At 43.1% G+C, this 22,813-nt stretch overlaps 2 protein-coding genes and 1 non-coding gene across 4 annotated transcripts in view; 1 reads left to right on the forward strand and 2 right to left on the reverse strand.

Annotated features, from left to right (window-relative positions):
- LOC108075197 (leucine-rich repeat neuronal protein 2) overlaps positions 1-22,813 on the reverse strand; it is a 51,860-nt gene that overhangs the window by 9,829 nt on the left and 19,218 nt on the right. For both annotated transcript variants that reach the window (XM_070285088.1, XM_017167533.2), the window contains 2 exons: positions 17,472-17,524; positions 3,692-3,909 (listed from right to left, as the gene is read on the reverse strand). The gene's annotated coding sequence lies outside the window, so the exon portion shown is untranslated. The remainder of the gene's footprint in view (positions 1-3,691; positions 3,910-17,471; positions 17,525-22,813) is intronic.
- TRNAD-GUC (transfer RNA aspartic acid (anticodon GUC)) lies at positions 19,019-19,090 on the reverse strand. The gene has a single exon. It is a non-coding gene; the product is annotated as a tRNA-Asp (tRNA).
- On the forward strand, positions 19,909-22,237 carry LOC108075196 (uncharacterized). The gene is made up of 2 exons (XM_017167532.3): positions 19,909-20,716; positions 21,124-22,237. Exons 1-2 carry the CDS (start codon positions 20,040-20,042, stop codon positions 22,085-22,087), a joined length of 1,641 nt encoding a protein of 546 aa, XP_017023021.1. The 5' UTR covers positions 19,909-20,039; the 3' UTR covers positions 22,088-22,237.

Below are 22,813 nucleotides of genomic sequence, written 5' to 3' on the forward strand. Positions count from 1 at the left end.
ACACAAAAATTAAAAAATAGTTCTTGCTTTATAAAATAACTATTCTATTTTTTCCAGTGCCTCAATGGCCAGAGCTAACCAGACTCATTTAAAGAGAGACCCCGAGACATGAGTTAAGTGCGATGGCGAAATTTATGCGAAGAATGCAGCAGCAATATGTGCAACGCAGCAGCAGCAGCAACAACATTGCAGCAGCAGCAACAGCCACACGGCGGCAGCAACATCAACTGAACCACATGGTCGGTGAGCATTTTTCTTCGTCCTGTTTGCCTTTGGCATCCCGTGCTGGCTGCCAGCACCCAAAAAAGGACCAACGCCACGTTGCAGGACACTCTTTTTTAGCCATTTTTTCTTCCTGGCCGTTGAATAATGCTTAACGTGTGTAAGTGTGTGTGTGTGTGCGGGTGTGTGTGCTGGAGACAGGAAAAGTATTTGCCAGTGAAAAGTCTGCAGTTGTCTGCGTGATGTGTGAATAAGTAAGCTTTGTAAGAAGTTTTTCATTTCCCGTTTTTCCCTTTGTCTGCTCATTTCTCTCTCTTTCTCCCATTCGCCACCATTCTCGGTAATTTTTCAGAGTTTCCCCCCTTTGGTTCCAAAGGGGAAAACTCTGGCTGCCAAAGGGGACAGAGGGGGGACAGGAACAGGAGTGTTGGTGGATGGCTAGGCATACGGAAACTTAATAAGATTTTAATTGAAGCGCAAGAATTTAATTAATTTAATTATGAATACATAAGCCGAAGACGGGCCCGCCCATGATATATGTGAGGTAAAGACGCGAAGCGCGAAAATACTTTCAGCCGCGGAATGCAATAACATTTCAGATTTTATTAAATCATTTTGAATTTAAAGAAGAGAATCCATGGAAAAGAGGTGGATAACTCGAAAAGTATTTTTGGTAATATTAAATCTTGCATTTTCCTCTGAGAAAAATACTTTCTCTTGATATTATTTGAGAAATCTTTGACAAGGTAAGAGGAAAGTGTTATAATAAAGTCATAAGGAAACTTTACTATATCATAAAAGAATAGCAACTAATAATAATAAGTTATTTAAGAAGAGATTGCTCCACAAATGATATCAATTCTCACTTTAAATTAGATCCAACTGTCTCTCCATGACATCATATTAAGATATAGCCATAGACTTATCACATTATTATTATTATCAGCTTGGTAAACACTTTGCGAAAAAGTCACGTCCTAAAACTCTTTTGTCAGCGAAATTCTTCGAGTACATTTCACGCGATGTTTCAACAGCGTTGCCATGGCTTCATATTTATAAATTACTTTTTGGGCGCTTCAGGTTTCCATAAAAAACGAAATAAAAATAAAATGAAACCAAGAAATAAATGAACTTCCGCATTCTGAATGGACTCTGGAGCTGTGAGTGCATTGCCCGGAGCCAGGGAATGCACACATGCCAGTGCCAGAGTGTCTAGTTAGGACTAGCCGGGGACGTCATTCCGTGACTTAATTAAAGCCTGACTTTTCGCCGGACGAAGACGAGGAGTCATTAATTTAATTACTGCTTTCAATTAAACGCAGCTCCAGCTGCATAAATCAATTGATTTGGCTCGCATGTCGTGGATATCATCATCGTCATTGAGCTTGATTCATTCATTTGAACACTTGTACATCTGTTCGCCGATGTTCGTTTATCAATTATTGCTTTTCGGAGAGGGGAATCATCGACATCGACATCGACATCGACATCGACATCGACGGCTGTTGCGTTTTACCCAGCACAGTTGACCGACTTTGAGTTATTGTTTTGTTTGATTTTCATTAAGTCTCCAGTCAGCCCCCTTTCGAGTTGCAAGTTGCTTCTGCCAGTTGCAAGTTGCCGGTCGTTGCAATTACTTGCGTCATTAAACCGGCAGCCATTCAGCTCTGAGCTTGGTCTGTGACCGGGCTGAACCCTTGGGTGATTTATATTACTTTGCCAAGTTTCCAGAGTCGCCAAAGATTTTCAATTGAGTTGCCCGCTCTGTTTTCCCAACATTAACAACTCGCAATTAGTGGCCACATCTTGTTGCACTTTGAGTTGTTCTGGTTAACCCCAAAAAGGCACGTAAGTTTGCCAAGTCAAAGTCGAATTGGTTGCGAAAATACTTGAAAAGTCGTATTTAAGTGGGGAAAATTTAAGGGGGAAAAGAAGAAAAGCAGCTAAAGTCTGTATTTTAATGGCAATATAGTAAGTATTTTAAATTAATTTTTAATTCAGCAAAGATACTATTTATTCTCTCAAATTCTCTCTCAAATTATAAAATTAATTACGAGGTTTAATTAAAAATCTATAATTATGAAACTATAAAAAATACAATTAAAGCCTTTTTTTATACCCTTGCAGGGTATTATAATTTCAGTCAGAAGTTTGCAACGCAGTGAAGGAGACGTTTCCGACCCTATAAAGTATATATATTCTTGATCAGCATCAGCAGCCGAGTCGATCTAGCCATGTCCGTCTGTCCGTCTGTCCGTCTGTCCATCTGTCCGTCTGTCTGTTTCTACGCAAACTAGTCCCTCAGTTTTAAAGCTATCTGAATGAAACTTTGCATATAGTCTTCTATATGCTCTCACTGCTATATATGTCGGAACGGGCCGGATCGGACGACTATATCATATAGCTGCCATACAAATGTTCGATAAATTTTTAGAAAAAAAATTATAACTTGGCTGTTTTTCAATATTTTTGCATAATTTTTGAGATATAGCCATTTTATATTATTACAGAATTTTGGTAAAAATTTTATGAAAATCGGACGACTATATCTTATAACTGCCATAGGAACGATCGGAAAATGAATAGAAAAAAAATTATAACTTCGTTGTTTTTCAACATATTCTTATCTACTTTTAGATATAAGCTTCTTTTATTATTTCAGAATTTTGGAAAAAATTTTATGAAAATCGGACAACTATATCATATAGCTGTCATATAAACGATCTGTAAATGTGGAGAAAATGTAAAGCTGGGAATGTAAAACTGTAACTGTCAAACTGTAAACATAATAACTATAGGTAAAATTTAATGAAACTCTGTTTTGTGAGTATTTTCAGCATTTAAATCTATAATATAAACATCAAAACCAATCTGCAAGGGTATACAAACTTCGGTGTGCCGAAGTTAGCTTCCTTTCTTGTTTTAACATTATATCAATAAAATACAAATTCCATTTAATTTAAAGCCGTTTTTCGGCCTAATAAAAAGCTTAACCTAATCTAAAAGATGTTTTTATTAATGTGAAAAAGATAAAAATGATTCATTTGTATGTACAAAAAATCTCTGTAAATAATTAAAACCCGCAAAACCTATCAGCGCATTTATCCAATCGGCTTTAGCCCGCAGGCTTAACTCCTAAGCCGCCTATACATCATAAATCCTATCCGTAAAACTCGAATTTCAATCGTAAAAAAAAAAGAAACGAATTTGAAACCGAAAATCGCCAACGCAGTGGAAAAAAAACGGCAAACAGTGGCGAGAAAAACCGCGTAGCAGGCGCACTTGTCATTCGGCGCGTTAAAAACCGCAATGCGACAGCGGGCAGGGGCGCAGCTAAGGGGAGCTAGCTGCTGTCCCCAATTAATTGTTGTATTTAGCAGAAATCGAAATGGAATAAGTGACACGACATCAGCGCGAATTAAAATTATTGTCGCCGGTGCTGTAATGCAATCAGTTTCGATTTGATTACCTTTAATTGACTTTTCAGCACTGTTGAATCAGCGACGCCGGCAGCGACGTCGAAGGGGGTTGCATTTAACACTTGTTGTTGTTGTTGTTGTTGTTGCCGCTGCTGCTGCTCATTAACAATTCAAACTGTATGTTTTTGGCCCAGCTTAATTTATTATATTTAATTCAATTCAAGGCCGGAAACTGTTGTCAAACATATTGTTGATCGTGGCTCAGGACCTGCAACGAGAGAGATGTGCAAAAAACGCATAAATTATTAAATACCATCGTAAATTTTTAATAATATTGGAAAGTGGCTTCCATGTCGGCAATTTATGATTTGCTTAAAATATTCATTCAGTTGTAGGTATTCTGAACGAAGACTGGCCCCATTTTTTGTAATATTTTATACATTTTTTTTTACCCATTTCTTTTCGCTTTTAATTTCGATTTTAATTATTTATTTATGGTAATGCCTTAATGGCTCCACTGAACGGGAAACGATTGCGGGGCCTATGCATTTTCCATATTTCCCGAAACACTTGATTCCATTTAATAATATGCATAAATTACAGTATTTCCATTAAATGCATTTTGACACAACCTCCCCCCTGATTTTTCCTAGATAAACTCTAGATAATTATTTAATATTCAATTACTCAAATTGCAATTTTGCATTTGAATAACTTGCGGGCGGCATAAAAAGAGTTTAACAAATTGTTTGGGCTTCATTAATAAATTGTGCCACTGTTTTTATTCACTGAAATATTTCCGCATTTTAAGGAGCATAAAGCAAATTTAACCGCACAGGAAAAATATTTGAAAATGGGGAAAATGCAAAATGTTGCTGCTGCCCCTGCCTATTGCCACTGGGAACTGTCCCTTGTCTGGGTCCCCAGAAGTCCCATGTCCCGTGTCCCGTGTCCCAGCTCCTGCTGCTGCTGCTGCTGTCCCAGCTTGTGTCCCTTGTCTTTTGGGTTGCTGGCTCCATACATGGCAAGTGTTGTAAGTATGTGCTTAAATACGCATTTATTCATACAAATATGGCCAGAAGGCGTCTGCGGCAACCGCAGAAAGCATCAGCATCAGCAGTGGAATCAGCAGCTGAAGTTGGGGCAGGAGCAGGAGCTGGAGCTGGAACAGTTGGAGCAGCAGCCGGCAGAACAATAAAAGCAAGTTGTGACTGTTGAACAGCCACTGTTATGCAAATGGGGGATACCCTGTACTTGGTCTATAAGCTAAGCTATCAAAATATATACTCTTAATAAAGATATATTTAAAGGACAGTAACTAACTATCTAAAACAAATCTAAAATTTTAATACCTTTCCATTTTCCCTGATCCCTTCATACCCTCTGCTACCCTGTGTCCACTCAGTATGGCAAAACGCAGAGCGAACGAATTTCCATGTCGTCGTCGTTGTCGTTGTCGTGGTTGTTGCTCGTTAGTTGCGCATCTGATTTGCCCGCCGAGGGACGGCGCAGGTTTGGCGGGCCCCAGGAAGCAGGATGGAGCAGGAGCAGGAGCCGGAGCAGACCCATTGCCGGACCCCTGGCTGGAGCCCCGCGGGCTCCTTGGCCAACGCGAACATGGCGCAAATGTGACAAATATGGTCATGAAGTGTGCAAGTGACAAGTCCAACATACTTACAAATTTTCATGAGGACCCACAAAACCCACTGAAGAGCGGGCAGAGGAGAAGCACTGGGATTCCTCTGCGTTTTCAAATATATGTTAATGATGCCAGAGGCGGGGGAGGAGAAGGCGGTCTTGGCGCACAATGATTTCCAGTTTTTCTCGCCGGCTTTTCCCTGTTTAGTTGGCCCAAACGTATTTCCTGTCTTTCCGCAGCCACGGCTTACCCAACACCTCTTCAACTGTTTTTATTTTAACGATTTTTTCCCCATTTTTTTTGTACTCTGACTGCAGCCTTTGTTTGGCAAATAAAAAACTGATTTGAATATGTGCAAACTAATGCCGCCGTTGATGAGCTGGCGCTTTTTTTCGCAGAGCGAGCGCATATTAAATTTCAATTTCCATTTTCAACGGAAGCGGTCTGAACAAGGTTTTCTTCGCTCCCTCATTCTTTGGGTCTAATGTGATTTAGATAGCTTTGGGGTTTTAATTGGCGAATATCAGCCGAAAAAGCAGATTACGTTGTGCCTTTGAAGGGGTTTCTTGGCAATGATTGATTTTTTTCTTTTTTTGGGAAACTCATTGCTGAATGACACATTAAATATGGGAATCAAGGGCTCCTCTCATAGCTGTCATTCGATTCTATTTCCCACAATAATTAATCGATTGATTTGTTGCAGTTCTTGGTAATAATCCCGGCAGGAAATGCGTGTTGAGCTTAAGAAGAGAACCTCTTACAGATCCAAGAGTGAAGAACGGCAAGAAAATCAGTCACCTTCCTTCATCCTCCAAGCACATGTCCATTTTTCAACCTCGAACAGGAAATGACAACGAGCTGACTGAGCAAACGAGAAATCAACGAGAAACAACCTGAGAGCAGCAGAAAAACAAGGAGCAGCGCCGTCGAAGATTTCCCCGCATGGTCAGTGGCAATCAACGTTGCATGCCACATGCAATGGGCTTCTAAAAATCGGCTAGCCAGTTTTTCCGATCCGAAAACTCATTTAAAATAGGTACGCACCGGGTGGATGGGGGATTTTAAAGTACTTAGAAATACAGTGAGGAAAATTGGTATTTCTTTAAAATGAAAATCAAAAAGATATTTCATTTGTTAAGGAATTTGGTCACAAAATATTGCACTTTTTCATTTATTTTTTATTTTTTAATGAACTAGTTTTTCAAGGTTTTAAATATATGTATTTTGTTTATTATAATGCATTAAATTTAATAAATTTAAATAAGAATAAGTTTATTTATATATTTTATTAATGTATTAAATAATTCACAAGTCTTCAAAAATATTTACAAGACAATCAGAACCTATTTGGGCAAATAGAGCTGTAAATAATTAATTAAAGTAAGCTAAAATCCCACTTTTAACCCTTGTTTTCCTCAGTGCACACACGCACTTGGCTTGTCTCCTCTCGTTGAAGCTCTAAACAACAAAATCCGTCACGAAAATTACATAATTACCTGCAATAAATTGTAATTACGGACTTTGTTGGTAACATTTTGCTTAGATAAACGCTTTTTCATGTAGCTGTCTGGGTGCTCCCCCGCCCCTCCCAGCACACAGACAATCCCCCCAGCCCCCATCTTTTTGTTTTTGTTGTTTTGTTTTGGTCTCTTTACCATTTCGGTTCCATTTTTGCCCAGCTCGACATTGACTTTGCTTCGTCCGCTGGCATAAATTAGACTAAGCAATTACACCAAACAGACTGAGTCGAGCGGAGGTGACAATGTCACTGGGTTGAGGGTACTTTAGAGGGAAAACATGGAGCAGGGGCGGCACGTTTTTGGTTCCACAAAACAAGCCCTACATGCTCTTCTATCCTATCCAACGCCCCCGGGCCCTGGAAGCTATTTATACCGATTTGCGGTTGGTCAGAACCGAACTTCTGGGTGGCGAGGAGAATCGTCGTTGAGCCCCCAAGGTATCAACCGAATTTATCTGTCTAAATTTATAATTTAATTTCCACGGGAGTGTCCTCGAAGCGAGGACTTTGTTAGCCCCATTCGATCTGGAGCAAATTCAGATAGATTTCGATGGAATCACAGCATCAATGAATCATGAGTTCGATCGAAGGCCCCATAGCCAACCCCCCAGTGACCCAGTGGAAGAGGAAAACATATATTTGACAAATTGAGCTGGAATCGATAAATAATAATTGAAGGCGAGAGTGTGCAGGGGCAGAGAACGATTGTAGATTGAAGAGATAGAGGCGGAGGTAGACACTCTGTCTCGGACGGGGCTGCCCATAAAAGCAATTTCAATAAATAAACAAATTGGGTCAATGCAACGGCAGTCGGAGAGGCGAAAAGCTCACAAATCGAACGACACAAAAACAAAAAAAAAATTTGTCTGCAAAAATATACACACATATTTCAGAAATCAGAGTGACCAAGTTCACCCATTTTCGGGGCTCATTAGGGCGTTATGACACCCACTTTTGCTCTCATTTATTATGAGCATATAATCGCAGCCGGATATTTCGAGAGAATTATGCAGCCGAAAAGGCCAGTGAAAAAATATGGGGGAAAACTGAAGCGCAAACTAGTTTCTCTGACTCTTTGGTAAGCTGCATATTAAAGTTGTTCAAACACCAGATTTGCATATTTAAACACACACAAAACACACGCAAACGAAAAACGTAGTGTAATCAACATTGAACTACATAAATTTACGCTTACTTCAAATATGCTCACAAATAAAATCACGAGCGCTGAAATTTAAAATGCAAAATCAATGGGAAATAAATGCGCATAACGTTTAGCGTAATTACGGATCGCCAGTCAATGCAAATCCTCCAAATGCCTCTCCTATATATAGAAGACCGATTCCCTTGATAAGCCGGCAAAGTGAATTTGAAAAGCATTTATTATGGTTAAGGTTAATTGGGTGCCGATAGACCGTAGCGATGACATAATGAGCTGTCTTTTGTATAAAAATATATATTTTAATCTGTATTCCCGAGAAATCATGCATATTCTTTCAAGACTTAAGGTGTGCGTCTATTGACAGTGATTAATTTAGCGAATAACAAACAACTTTGCTAATTTTTCTGTCTTTTTGTTTTGAAAATTGCTGAAATCAGAATTTGCATAAATATTAGAATGCTAATATCTAAGAGTTTCAGATGGCCAATAATTATTTATTGGATTATAAAAATGCTCTGGGCTGTTTTTGTATTTTGAAATGTTAAAAAAGGTGTATATGTATATATAAAACAAACTGTAGAATCTTGCATACTGTTCCTGCAAGTCATGTGCGATTTGGGCTAATTATACCCCCTGACTATTGGCTCAAAGTGAGTCGGGCTTATCGGAGGATTTCCATTTCCTCTATGAGTTTTTTCTTTCTGCTCCTCCGATATAATCTTCCGCTTCGTTAATGTCCGCAGTCCACAGCCTGCCATGGCATAACTTTTATTTGCAGGCCATTAAACATTTAGGACCACGCCCCTTAATGTCACTAAAAGCGCTGTTTGGCCGGCGGAGGGAGCTTTGCATAAATCGATCTGAGGTCTGAGCCTGTCTCCGGCTATTTACTTATTTATCACAATGACCCAGCCCTATTCCCAGACCACACACAGCGTAATAGTTCCCCGGCTCATGGTTCTGTTCTCTTCTCCTTCTTTTTTTTCACTCCTCAGGGCAGTCAGTCCTCCATTATGCCGCTGTTTGCCTTGATAATGTTTCCAGGGGGGGAAAGTCAGAGAGTCCTCCTCGAGTTGGTCAAGACATGGCTGCCTTTTTGTCATTTCAGTTGTGTTTACTAAGCGGAAACACGAAAAAATAAATATATATAGCGCGGAGGGGGGAGCTACATACATATATATATTTGCACACCTCCCCCAATTGAGGCCTAGTTCTCGCTGGGCTTCTGGGCTGACGGCTCCCGACTTTGCTCCTAAGCAAATAATTTATTTATGGGCTTGTTTACATGTTCCGGCTGCGGATCTGGATCTCTGGCTCTGAGTCGGCTCCCTTTGTCATGTTTGCCAAGGGCTTAGTAGGTGGCAGTTCTCGAATTCGCTTTATAAATAAGAAATCAATTGATTTTATTTACAACTCTTAAGGCGCTTAACAATTCCGGCTCTGCGGAAATTGAACCACTCTATGAAGTGGATTCCACACAAATATTGTTTCTCCGAATGCGCAGAAACACAAGTTGCCGGAATGCCAGCCTGAAAGCCTGCCAGCCTTAATAATAATGTTTACTTTCGGTTTTGCTGCATTTGCAATCGGAGTTGCCATCGGAGTAATCAAATGTTGGAGCTAGGAAAATGTTTACGCCGAGAATTTCTGGGAATAATAACTGGTGGCAAGTGTTGCAAATTTATCTGCCGTTCCATGCAGATTCTCGGTTTCATTTTTATTTTTGCCACGCTTAAAGTTCCCTGTGAGAGCTTTTTACCCACAAAAGGGGGCGTTAAAAGCGGGGAGGAAAAAGCAGCAGCAGCAGAGTTTTCCATTAGCAAATGCAACCACAAAAGCCCGACTCCGGGTCTCTCTCGCTCTACTAATTCCGAACCAATAATTTGCACTTAATGCCAGAGTTCTGGCTCGTTCGGAGTTTTTAGTTCCCAGTCACCAGTAGTTTCCCTGCTACCCCAGCTCTTGCCGGGTTTCAGTTACTTTCATTGAAAATTCCCTTTCAGAAAACCATTTTTTTCCTGCCTGTTCCGGTGACAAAACTCGGAGAGTCATTCGATAGATTCTCTTACCAAAATCGCACTGATGAATCCCAGCTAAAGTTTTCGGGGAGCCTCGCTTTGTATTTACATTTCCCTGGCTAGGATTTCCGTGGCCACAGTGCCCTGGCTTTGGCCCTGACACCACACATAAGTTATTATTTACTCTGACAATAGTGGCGTGTCCAGGGGGACAGGATGTGCATGTGGATGTGGAGCTCCTCCAGTCCTCCAGTTTGCCAGTCAATTGACGCTAGATATAGACCGCTGCCGCCCGTCTTACTCCTGCATTTCCCCGGGCTGTTGTCGGTCTGCCAAGTGTTGTCGTGTTGACTTGGCTCCGACTCCACACAACTGACTCCATCCTCGCCTCTGTCCCCCAGATTTCGTTGCACTGCCATCTGCTCCTTTTGCCATTGCAGTTTTCCACTTGATAGTTCTCCGTAACTCGTTTACTATGTTACTCGACTGTTCCTATTTGCTTTCAGGCAGAACTTCAGTTCGAGTTAAGGTAGCATGTTCAAGGAAAATCTCTGATAAATACAGATATATATATAAAGCTCTCACCTTTTTAATCAAAGAAGCTTCTAAATATCTCAGCTAATATTTAGATACTAATATTAGTATCCAATTTGCAACCTCAACCCTACCTTCAATTTCCCTCAACTATTTGCATAGATTTTCCCAAGAATAACTCTTTCTTTCTCCAATTTCCTTTACTTTTCAGGGGCACTCCCCGTCCTCAGACTTTAAATAATGGTTACATTTTGATTTCCAGCCATAATTCAGAGGAAAAACGGCACTGATCGAAGTTTGGGGTGGGCAATTGTATCTCTGGCTGCCAGAGGGAAGTTGTGTCTGCTAGAACTATCTGTATCTGTCGGATTCGTTCGCTGGCTGGCTCGTTCGAGTGGCGCTACGCTGACCATTTTTGGGTGGCCAAGACGGAGGAGAGCCTTGGCAGCACGCGTTGAGGCGGCGGCGTCAGCTGCCTGCTGGCCATAAAAGGCCGTACCAGTTCCAGTTCCAGGGCGACGCGTTGCCATGTTGGAACGCTCTTGGCTGCTTTTTTTTTTCCCCGGCTGCCAGTCTCTTGAACTTGTGCTTGTCAAACGTGGCTGTTAGATACAATTACAGTTAGCTGCAGATACGCGAACGGCGGCACTCGATTGAAGTCCGCTCTGGAGTGCCGCCAGGTATGTATCTTCATCTTCATCTCGGCATCTTCATCTTTCCCGCAGTCATGTGCGGTCGCCAGCGTCGTCTCAGATTTTCATTGTTCCGAGTGCCCAGATTGGCCCTGCTCTGTATCGGTGTGTCTATGCCTTGTATCTGCATCTGGGCACGCGGAATCCAGCAGATATAGTGCGGCAGCTATACGAGTGCCTGGGAGGCGTGTGAATCATCCGATACGACCATCGGCCAGCCAGCAGCTACAGTGGCCATTAAGTGCGACAAGTGTTCCGGGGCCAGTGGAAAATTGCATAATTGCCATGTTGGGGATAATTGCCGGCGATGAATCATCCCACGGATCGCTTTTGGGCTCTTGAGAAACTGGTTGCGGATTAATGGCCTTCGATCGTCGGGGAGGGTCCAATATTTGGCATAATTATCGGTGAAAATTTGAGGAACGTTCAGGATTTCATGATGGTTATTCAGTGTTGCTTTAATATAAATTTAAAATATATCTATATCGTTGCTAGTTCTTAATTCTGTTTTAATTCCATTCCTTTTCTTACTTCTCTGTTGTTTCATTTCACCTTAACCGGAGGTCACTTTACCTTTAAGCCAAAATCGCTTCAGTAAACATAAACTAAACCGATGCTCACATCCCAAGATACGCCCCCCAGAAGGGCGCCCAGAAAAGCAATTAAAGATTAAAGTCTAGCAGGAGGAGAAGGAAACCGGATCCGGTCTCTGGAAAAGGATGACCAACACGTGCTAAGCTTATTAGGAGCCCTGATTTCGGGGGGCTTCCGCTTCGACCTCCTGTGTCTCAACTCTTTGCAGCCAAAAATCGAGACATAAATCCGGGACACCACATTCGAGTAGAAATGGCAACAAACTAATAACCAATAAAAAGTCTTAAGCCATCTTAAGCTCATAAATGCTATTTTCAAATACAGCAAGTGGTCGGTCGGTCGGTCGGTCCTCGTTCCCGGGGCCATAAAGTAATCCATCTACGCTGCTTGTGTGTGTGTGTGTGTGTGTGTGCAGGCCAAGTGCAAGAAGTGGCCCCCAAAGGAAACCGTTCGAGTTGAAAAGCCCTTTTAATAAGCATTTTGGCCAGACTCAAGTCGGGGAAATAAAAATAAAGAACTTGCGAGGGCAACAAGTGGCAACTGGAGAGCGGCGAGCGGTGGCGGTGATGGAGTGTTGCAGGGTTAAGGAGAAACCACTTCTCGGTTGATGTTTGAGTGAATGGAGTCGGCAGATGAGCAGCGGCACCCAGCCTGGGCCAATGATTGGCAGCGCCGAGCGAGAGGAGAGAACGCCGCAGAACAGGCTGTAAAATAGAGCAACAGTTGCTGCCTCGGAGCTGCGGTCATGTTGCACGTTCAAGATGACAGCCAGGCTGGCTGACGGGCAGCGAGGGTTACCTTTACAGTTGGGAGTTATTAAACATATGGGAAGAAAAGGTGAAAATCTTAAAATGAATGAAGAAAGTAAGTAAAGCCGAATTTTAAAAATATTTTCTTAGAGGTTTTATATATTTTAAAAGAAGAAATTAAATATATATTTTATTTTTAATGGAACTGGTAAGTAAATCCACCAAAGACTGTTTCCAAAGAGATTTCTCCCCCTTAACTCCCAACTTGTCTCTTAAAATGTCAACTTCCCCTTTAGTTAACACATGTTGACCCCTGATCTTTCAGGGGACACTCTCTGAGGCATTCCCCGCTGTCAGAAGTTTTGAGTCAACCCATTTATCAATTTAACTCACGGCTGGCAGACAGGCAGTCAGAGCCGAGCCAGAGCCAGAGCCGGCTGGCAAAACGCTGCAATGCAGTTGAACTTTTAATTTGATGAATGATATACATTTGTCTCGAGTGCCAGGCTACCCCTTGCGGTGGACCCCTTTCTTTAACCCTGGCCTGCCACAGAGATTGCCGCAAGAGCCGGCCAGTAATTGTTGTGGCAGAGTCACAGAGGAGTCCGAGGAGCGATCGCCTGGAAATATTTGCACAGACGAGCTGCGATATATACATGTGCCCTCCCTCCTCCTCGTCAGATCTCTTGAGTCGACTTGGGCTATATAATTTTGCTTAGCTGCAATTATGAGATACGCCGGGCTGATCTCGGGCGAGCGACGCACACATGGAGATGGGAGAAACCTGAACTTCACCGGAAGCCTCGGCTTTTGTGAATCAAAAGCAGAGCAGCAGAGAGCACAAAAAAAAAAAAAGAAAGAATAACTCGTTCTTACGGTTTTCTGTTGGTTTTACAAGTGCCTCGAGTGCTGGGGAATCGCCCCTGCACCGAACCATTGCGTCTGGCAGATGCCAACGTCGAACTGGCAACATCCAACATCCTTAATTATGACAATCATCTCAGCTTGATGTTCATTTCTTGACTTGGTTTTGTTTTCCGCGGTGATCTCCTCGGATCTGGATCGCTGCCATCCGCCAGTTGTGCGTCGGTATGGGGTCACTTCTCGATACCATCGACATGGCAGCAGGGAGGGAGGATCGCTGCAGATCGCAGTAAGAGATCTTTGGCACAGTTTTCGCAAAACACTTTGGAATGCTGGGGGTTGATTTAGTGCAGCGGCACTGGTAACCAAGTGGGGGAGATCTGTACCTAAGGTAGAGGGAGCGTGAGAGCTTTATTTTGGATATAACTCTTGTGATCATTTTAGGGGATCTCTCTGGAAGGCATAATTATTGCCAAGGGATATCTTATATTTATTGTTTTGTTTTCTGTTCTCCAGGATATGTAATTATTGGGCAGAACGAGACCTAAAGGGTTATGAGAGTGCAAACTGTATATCTGAGTGAATTCTTCTAGTTCTAAATTTTATTTTTGGACTTGTTATTAAGCTTCAGAACTGATTTTGAGGCTTTTGTGATTCAAAGATTGCGGTGTAAAAGATCTTTGACCCCTGACCCTACCGATCACTTTCGTTTTCCGGCAAGCAGGGCTCAATTACATTGCCGGCTGATTGATTATGCGGTCAGGGCAGCGACAGCTACGCAATTAAAAGCTCAGCTTTCACCCTCGGGCCCCTAATTACTTTCACTGGACCCAGGGCCACAGTCACAGCCGTCATCAAATCCAACTTGCAAATAAGCCGAAGCCGAAGCCAGAGTCGGAGGCGCAGGCAGTTACAAGTCGAGCACGCAGCCGGACTTGGGTTATCATCATCGCCATCATCATCATTGCCATCATCGCAGGGGGCCAAAAGGTTAATATGGCAATTAGCCAACTTTAACCAAAAAAAAAAAAAAAAGAAAGAAAGCCGAGCCAGAGCCAAGTCTCTGACAATTAACAGATAGCCCTGGATGGCAGCTCGTAGATACGATAACTTTCAAATACGATTAGGGTCGATGAGCTGCCAACTGGATCCGAATCGACAGGTTCTAACAAATGGTGAGCCGTTGCCTCTCCACCAAGCCCCAGAACGGCAACCACAAGACACCAGCCACCAGCCACCAGATACGAGATACAAGATACAAGATACTTTTGAAAGTATCTGCTGCAGACGAATTTCAACAGGTTCACGCCTCTATCGAAATCTCAGACACACATTAAATGTAATTTTCGGTGGAAAAAAAAGGAACGGTGGGGGGAAAAGGAAAGGAAAAGGCCGCCGCCAGATCCACTTGTAAGTGGTGTACATCAGAAATTTCCAACAGATTTTCAAGTGCCCCAAAAGGGGCATTGGTTTTGGCGTGATTACCGCAAGTAAACTATCTCTCGCAGCTGGATGTACGCTGCCGGTTTTTATTTCTTTCTCTGCCTCGCTTTTTGTTTTCCTTTTTTAACCTTACTTGTTTTTTTTCTGGTTTTCATGTTATTCGTTTTTATGAAGATGAATTTCTTTTTTATGAGTGATTTAGACGTGCCTGCCCATAACCCCCGCTGTTTGGTAGCTCCAATTACCTCGCATCTCGGTTGATTGATTCCGCCGCTCGGCACAGCAGTTCAATAGCCCACCGGCTAATCCCAGAGTTAAGCCTGGACAATACGTCATCATCTTCGGTTTACCTTCAATCGTATCGATTCAATGACAAATCCGTTCAACAGGTGGCACTAGGGCAGATCTCTTCCGAGCGGCGTACACCTGTTAAGGGCTTCTGCTAACACTAATGCCATCGCATCTTTATCTGCGGCCCATCAAGCGGATCGCATTTGCATACAATTCCCATCGAAGCGCGTCTTCCATACACCACCAAGAGATATCTATATATATATCATTTTCTCTATCGCCCAGTGACAATCTGGCGGGCATAAATCAGGGGCCGCATCTCGGCTTGAATCTCCGGTCTATAAATTCAAATTAGCTGGTTCAACTTTAGCCCCGGTCTGGCGCAGGTGATTTAGCACTTGGCATATGCCAAGAATCAGTTTGCAGGTGTTTCAATGCCAAAACGAGTTTTCATTCAGCCACTTGACTTATTTGCCCGCTAATTTCTGGTTATTTATGCGAACCAAGCGGAGCCGTTGGTAAAAAGTCTAACAATAGACGCTTTTTGGGTGGGGCCTCAAGTCGGTTTTGCGGATTTGTTTGTTTTTCCCCGAGCGCGCTTTTCGGGTGCCCATTTTTTGGGTCCATTGTTTGCCCGACAACATGACAATTACACGTTAAGAATGTTCGAAAACAAATTGCGTTGTCAGCTCGGGCTGGAAGTAATCAGCATAGCAAATTATGGAATTATTTCCATCTGGAATCGAGTCGCACCCGAAGGTCGCCGCCATAATTCATTTCACTTAGTCAAGTGCAGGTTAAATTTACAACTGAGGTGATCTCAGACCTACAAGCATTTGGTAAAATAAATACGAAATAATTGTTTTGGCAGTGTCAAAATGTATAATTTTGCTGCGGTTTTATACCGATGATCTCAGACATGTAGATGGGCTAAAAATAATTATTTTGGCTTCGAAACAAGTATTTCTAAAAGGTAAATATATTTGATATGTGAAAGCTGCAGCTTTGGGACTTAAATAAAATATTTGTTGGCCTTTAAAGCTTGAACTTGTATCGTAATATATATAAAAATAATATATGTATATTTAGTTCGACTTCAATGGTGTGTTTTGTCTGTCTGCAACTTATGAGATTCTTTTGGCATTGAGCTGCTTTTAACTTGGGCATTTTCTGGGAAAGGAATCCTCTCAGGATGCTCTGAAATTTTACAGAGGCCATTTCAGTATTTTCTTTTTTTGAGGCAAAAGGCTGAATGAGAGGAGAGGCCTGTTTGTTATTTACCGACAACTTTATGGCCACATGTCGACAACAACCACGGCGAATTGTCATCATAAACAATGTGAAAAAAAGGCAACAACAAAAAAAGCAACAAATTTGTTGCTTACATTTTTCCCCTTGCGGTTCCCCCCGCCGTTGTTGCTGTTTTTGTTGACGCGCATGTGTGAAAAATAAGCAAGTTCCGAGCCGGGCGTCCAAGTAATGTGGGGGGTGTGGTCGTCAACTCCAGCGACATCCACGAATTTTTCTGCCGATTTTTTCTTGCCTCTTTTTCCCCCCCATTCGGGGCTTTTCTTGATTTTTTTTGGTGTTGTTTGTGTGCGGAAAAGCGCCGCCACGGCGTCTATTTAATGAAGTGCCAGCCCCAACGATTTTTCGGGCGACACACACGCGAGGCTCGACATTTTTTGTGTGTTGAATAGTGTGAATTTTCACATCAAGTTCGCTGCAGTTTTGGGCCGACACAAAGCGATTGCACTGAGTTAAGCCGGACTCAGCCAAGTTGAGTTATCCCGCAAGCCGAAGGTGCGAACGGACAGAGTTGACAGGTGGGCGGAGGTCCGGTTGATTTAAGCGCCGATTGAATGGGGTTAGCAGTGGGCTTGTGGCCAAGTTAGGAGGTGCTTGAGAGACGGCTTTGGAGCACTTGAATACTAAGCAGACGGCACACTAACCAAAAATTGAGGGTCTTAATTACAGGGGAAACATCAAGCAAACAGAAAATTGAACAAAATGAAGGAAGTTTAAGAATTTCTTTTGGTTGTCAGCAAATGAAATATTTAATATAATTTATTCGCTATATTCATTGACAGTTTATAAGAGTTTCTAAAGTTTTTATAAGTATAAAAAAACTAGATTTCCCCGACATGGTTTCTAGTTTTCCCTCTCTCTAAAAGTTCCTAGATCTACCAACTAAATTTCCTTTTATCCAAAATAGATCACAATTTCCAACAAGACACATGGTCGAGATCATGCCGACTTAACCTAAGCTCCCGTTTTAAAGCCATTTAAGCCAATACATCGAGGGCCATTCGGCCAAGCACTTACCCGCGAACACATGTGTATCCAATCACTCGCTGGCCCGGCTCCTCTGGTATAATCTGTAATAAAGAGCAAACATATAAATTTAATAAGCTGTCACATAAATTTTCCACTCTCTCATGAGCACTTAAAGCTATATACTGGGCACTAGGCGCATAGCCCGAAAATTCATTCAAGCCGAACACTAAATTAGAGAGAGAGTCAGCGAAAAAATGAGAACCTAAAAATAGTGATGGAGCAGGGGCGGAGGGCGGGAAAAATCTGAAACAAATTAAATCCACTTAAAAACCGTTGCCAATGGCAAAATGAAAATGTTTTGGCATCTGTTTCGATTTAAAGGATTGAGTGGAAATTGAATACTTTCCCAAGAACGCTGACGCTGACTAAGTGAAAATTAATAGCCGAGAAAAACCCACCGCACAAAAATCGGGGAAAGGGGGAGAACAGGGAAAACTTTCACTGGAATCCGTAACGAGAAACTTGAAATGACTTTTTGAACTGTGAACCGTGAACTCGGAGCTATCGAAGGGCCCCGGAGTGGAGTGTGTGTGTCGCGCTAGACGCACCATAAATATTTGAAAAGTGTCTGTGTAACTGACACGATGATGGTTCCATCGGGGGAACATTGGACCCATATGCCACATGACAGCTACAACATTTTGACACACTCAAGTGTATGGCAGCCCCCATCATCAGCGCCGATCCGATCCGATGCGATCCTCAGCTCGGTCGGGCGAAGATGTGCGACAATAAATTTGGAAATTATGAGCATAATTCTTCATTAACAGCGCCTCCGTGCTGCCATTGATAAATTGGAAAACCCGATAGAGCAGAGGCGTCTGCCCGGGCATGTAGTATGTTATACAGCAGTTCCTCCCTTCCGACTCCGACTCCCAACGAAAGTGAAATGTGAACTGCCCACATTTGCTTTCGTTTTACGAGTAGAGTTGGCGGTCTGCCTGGATTTTTGGGGTCCGGGAGAGCGTCGCTCCAATGGCCAGTGATAAATTGGCGATATTACGGCAGCAGATTATTCAAATTTTTGCCGTGGGCGTTAACCCACAGAAAAGGCATTTGAAGAATGCCAAACTAGGCCAGAGATAGAGACCCATTTCTGATAGTGCCCATGCCCGAGCTCGGGCGATTGTTTGGCATTCAAATTGAAATAACGTGATTTTTGTGGTCCACTGGCCGTTGGCCGATTTAGCTGGGGAGAGATTGGTTGGTTGACATAGATTTTTCCCCTCGCCGGCTATTGTTTTGCGGTTTTGCGCAGATTTCTGGGCTTGACTGAATCGATACGCACTTTTTGTTCGATTTTTGTCTTTTTTTTCAGTATTATTTAGTGGATGTGGGCGCGACTTTCTGGCAGTTTAGCGTTTGTGTGGCTATATTCCGCAGGGAATTGAATGGCTTTGACCATTCGGAATTTCAACATTTGTTAAGAGACCGCATAATGGTCAAATAATACATTACATACAAAAATAAATATGAAGAAGAATACTAAAATAAATACATAAATATAAAAAACAAAAAAAAATGTTTTCACATCTCTCCCCGACGGGGAATTGAACCCCGGTCTCCCGCGTGACAGGCGGGGATACTAACCACTATACTATCGAGGATGTTGAACAACATTCGTCCAAATGCGTTCTTAGCCGCGGGCACTGTTCTCATTTGCTTCGATCAAATAGTGAGAACAGTCAGATCCCTGAGAACAGATAATACAGCTCTAAAATGAGAACTTTTCGTAATTAAATTTCTTTTATTTCTTTTTGATTTCACCTGCTTTGATCAATAAGTAAGAGCAGATAAATTGAAGCATTATTATAAAAATTTTTAGACAATTTAATGTACAAAATGATTTTATTTTTCACTGATTAATGATTACTGATCTGGATTCTTCACATATTTGATGTGTTTTCCACCGCAATCAATTGATTTTAATGCGTTTTCAGCATAGCAAACGCCGTGGCTGCTCCACTTTATCCGCCGCATACCAGAGTCAGTCGTCAGTTGAAGCCGTTCGTTCTCTATGGATTTTTTTTTTTTTTTTGTTATTTTCTGAGAGCCCCTGAGACCAGACCCGGACCATACCAGACGTGAAGTGCAGCCGGCAGCGGTTTCGAAATCATTCCCACCCCATAACGCCGCCCGTTCACTCCAATTCACTCCAATCCCGGCTTGCTGAGCGCGCGTTTGGCTTTCACAGCCCAATTCACTTGCCGCAAAAACCGCAAGGTGCGTTGTTATGCTCGTAACACACAAAGTTGCTCAAAAGTGCAGTCAAAGCGAACGAAAAATGACAGTACAAAAAAAAAATACCCAAAAGGAAAACAATTACACAAGCCACATTGATTGCGGCACGATCCATTTCTTTCAAAATAAAAAAAAAAAATAATAAACATCTTTCAAACGTTTTTGATAAGAATTGAAATAACACCTTCCCAAAGTATCCCTTGCTTCAACCATCTAAAATATCAACTTTAAGAATTTTTAACTCTACAAATTCCTTCAAAATTGACCCTATTTAAAACCTTACAAATTCCGAAACTCCATATACTCTCCCTGACAATGACAATGAGGCGCTGTGTCATCTGTGGCGAGAGGCCGCCGGTGAAGGATGCCCAGGGCAACAATGCGTATGCGTATCCCAAGAACGAGGAGGAGGCCCGCATCTGGCAGGCCAGCATGGCCGCCAAGGACTGCTGCGTGCAGAGCATACAGAAGGAGTGCTGCGTCTGCGTGCAGCATATCCCCGACTTTGTGAGCCGGGCCAAGGCCATTGGTAACGAGCTGAGCGCCCAGGAGGAGAAGCGAAAGGAAGCGAAGCTGGCGGCGGCGAAGAAGAAGGAGAAGGAAAAGGGGGAGGCGGCTGACGAGTGCGTCCAGTGTCCGGATATCGGGGAACCCGCTGAGGATCGGGAAAAACCCACTGTTAGTGTCCTGCTACTGAACGGATCCTCGCTGCCTACCTACTGCGCCGAGGGTAAGGGTTCCTGCGTGGACTCGCGACCGGCGGAGAAAGGCGACTATAAGGGAGGGCAGACCAAAAGGATAAAAACCAAGGAGTCGAAGACGGAGATCTATGTGCAAGAGTCGGCCTTCCAGGATAGCGGCGGCAAATGTCCGGATATTGACGGCACAGAGGTTACCCTGATGCGCGCGCCAACGCAGGAGGAGGATGAGCTAAAACGGCTGCAAGAGGAGCTGCTAGAGGGGCAGAAACCGGATGAGGATTACAATTGCAGGTGGGATCAAAGGATCTACTTTGTATTGTTCACTAGAGCTAGCTTAGAGTTAGGTTAAAAATTCAAGTATTAAATAGCTGAAGGACGCTCTAAGTCCAGTTTGTTTTTTTATGAAAAATCTACCTAGCCTTAATTTTTTGTAACACATTTCAGTGTCTTTTGTCTGAGATTAGGTATTCCGTGGCCGAGAAGTTCTGAAAACTTGTTTTACTTTGCCAATAACCGATCAAACTAGTTTTCCGCGTGCTATATTTATAAATGCGTAACTGAATTTCCATAAAAGCCAATTCAGACGGCGATTGATGCAGAAACTTGAATTTTCGGTCGCATTTTAAAATTATTTTTGACTAAGACAATTCCTTTGGAATTTTTTAAATTTGTAATAAATTTTAACATTTTCTTTGCAGGCGTCGCAGCTGCTGCCTGCCCGGCTGCACGGACGTCCTGCTCTTGGGCCGCGGCCAGCACGAGACGGGTGTGTGTCCTTGCAAGTGCGAGCAATGCAGTAAGCCCTGCGGTAATCCGGATCCGGAACCTTGCTGCCAGCCGGAATGCTGCCCAAAGTCTGAGCCCGTGTACTCTGACCAGCCGCCATGCGGCTGCGAATGCGAGCAGCAGGTGCGCCGCGAACTGGGCAAGGTGATCGAGACCCAGGCGCAGCGCATCCTAGAGCTCGAAGAGCTGCTCTGCCGGCAGAACAGCAGGCGAAACTGCCTGCAACGGAAGCTGGACGAGCTGTACTGTGAGTTCGGGCGCCTGGACGAAGCGGAGATCGAGGCGCATCGATCCAGGCTCACCTGCCCGGGAAGTGAACGTGGCGGCCCTGATTGCGCCTCAGTCTTCACTGCGCGTTCTGAGCCACCGGCGCCTGAAATAGAGCCGCCTGAAATGCCGCCGAAAGAGTCTCGTAGTATACTTAGTCGCTTGTCGTCTAAACGAGTGAGCATCATCAGCAAGCGCTTGTCAGGTGAACAGTCCCAGCAGTCGGAGTTCTTCCTCTCGCCGCCGGTACGTGTTCATGGATTTGCTGAGCGGAAGCCCGAGAGCACAGAGCGCACCCGACGACCCCAATGGGTCAACGAGGCGGAATCGGAGGAAAATATGGCCAATACCTCAATCAAGTTTAACAAAGAGGTCAACTACTCCACTGAAAGGTTGTCGGTCAATAGCAAAGACGCCCCAACACTTCGATCTGACTCGATCTATTCTGAAGGAACCAAGTCCAAGCCGCAGTCCATCCGCTCAGCATCTATGTACTCAGAACTGAGCAAGCCCAAGTCCCAGTCCATCCTCTCCAAAGCCATCTACTCAGATGTGATCGAGTCCAAGTCCCAGTTCAACCAGTCCGTATCCAATACTTCCCGAGCTTGATGGGTCGGATGTCTGCTGTCCACCTCCACTTCAACTTCCACTTCAACTTCCACTAGTACTCCCCATCCATATCCACATCCACCTGCCCCCTCTGTCTACCTTGTCTACTGTGCAATCATGCAAATAAAAATATATTCTTTTTTCCGGCTCTGTGCAAATGTTTTTAACCCAAATATTTTGTAGACATGCAACACTTATGTAGACGGGCTGCAAACAATTTGCAGCAGAGTGAGCGACAGAACACTGAAAGAAAACGCTGGGTTTTAAGGAAATATTGTTGAAAATTTCGTGGAATATATTTATTTATGCCTGGGTAAGGCTCAGTGTTTCTATTATTTCTTCAACTATCTATATTATTTTGTAAATTTTTCAAATTATTTAAGTGAAAATTTTACGTTAAAAAGAGATTGAAACTGTAGCTCCAGTAAGTATAAAATCATATTAATATATATATTTTATATATTATATTATTTTTTATATATAAATATATTAATTACCACGACATTTTTCCAGTGCAGCGAGTAGTCAGGGCGAGACGGGCTAAAACCCAGTCTCGGGCTCGATTCGAACCACTCGAACGCCCCTCGTCGGCGACAGCTGCGTGCAAAATGTTGCCATTTTATGGCAGTTCAGTGCAAACGAATGCAGCTGTCCCTCCTCCCTTGACACACCAGCAGCCCCCACCTGAGAATGCAACCCACCCGCTCCCTCGCTGGCCCAGGCACC

Source organism: Drosophila kikkawai, chromosome 3L (genome assembly GCF_030179895.1).
Source record: "Drosophila kikkawai strain 14028-0561.14 chromosome 3L, DkikHiC1v2, whole genome shotgun sequence".
In the NCBI taxonomy this organism is placed as follows: Eukaryota; Metazoa; Arthropoda; class Insecta; order Diptera; family Drosophilidae; genus Drosophila; species Drosophila kikkawai.

Bases quoted from the DNA above. Each gene is read 5' to 3' on its own strand.
- LOC108075196 (XM_017167532.3), top strand. From the start codon at position 20,040: ATGACAATGAGGCGCTGTGTCATCTGTGGCGAGAGGCCGCCGGTGAAG. The intron at 20,717-21,123 runs GTGGGATCAAAG...TTTTCTTTGCAG, and splicing joins GATGAGGATTACAATTGCAG to GCGTCGCAGCTGCTGCCTGC.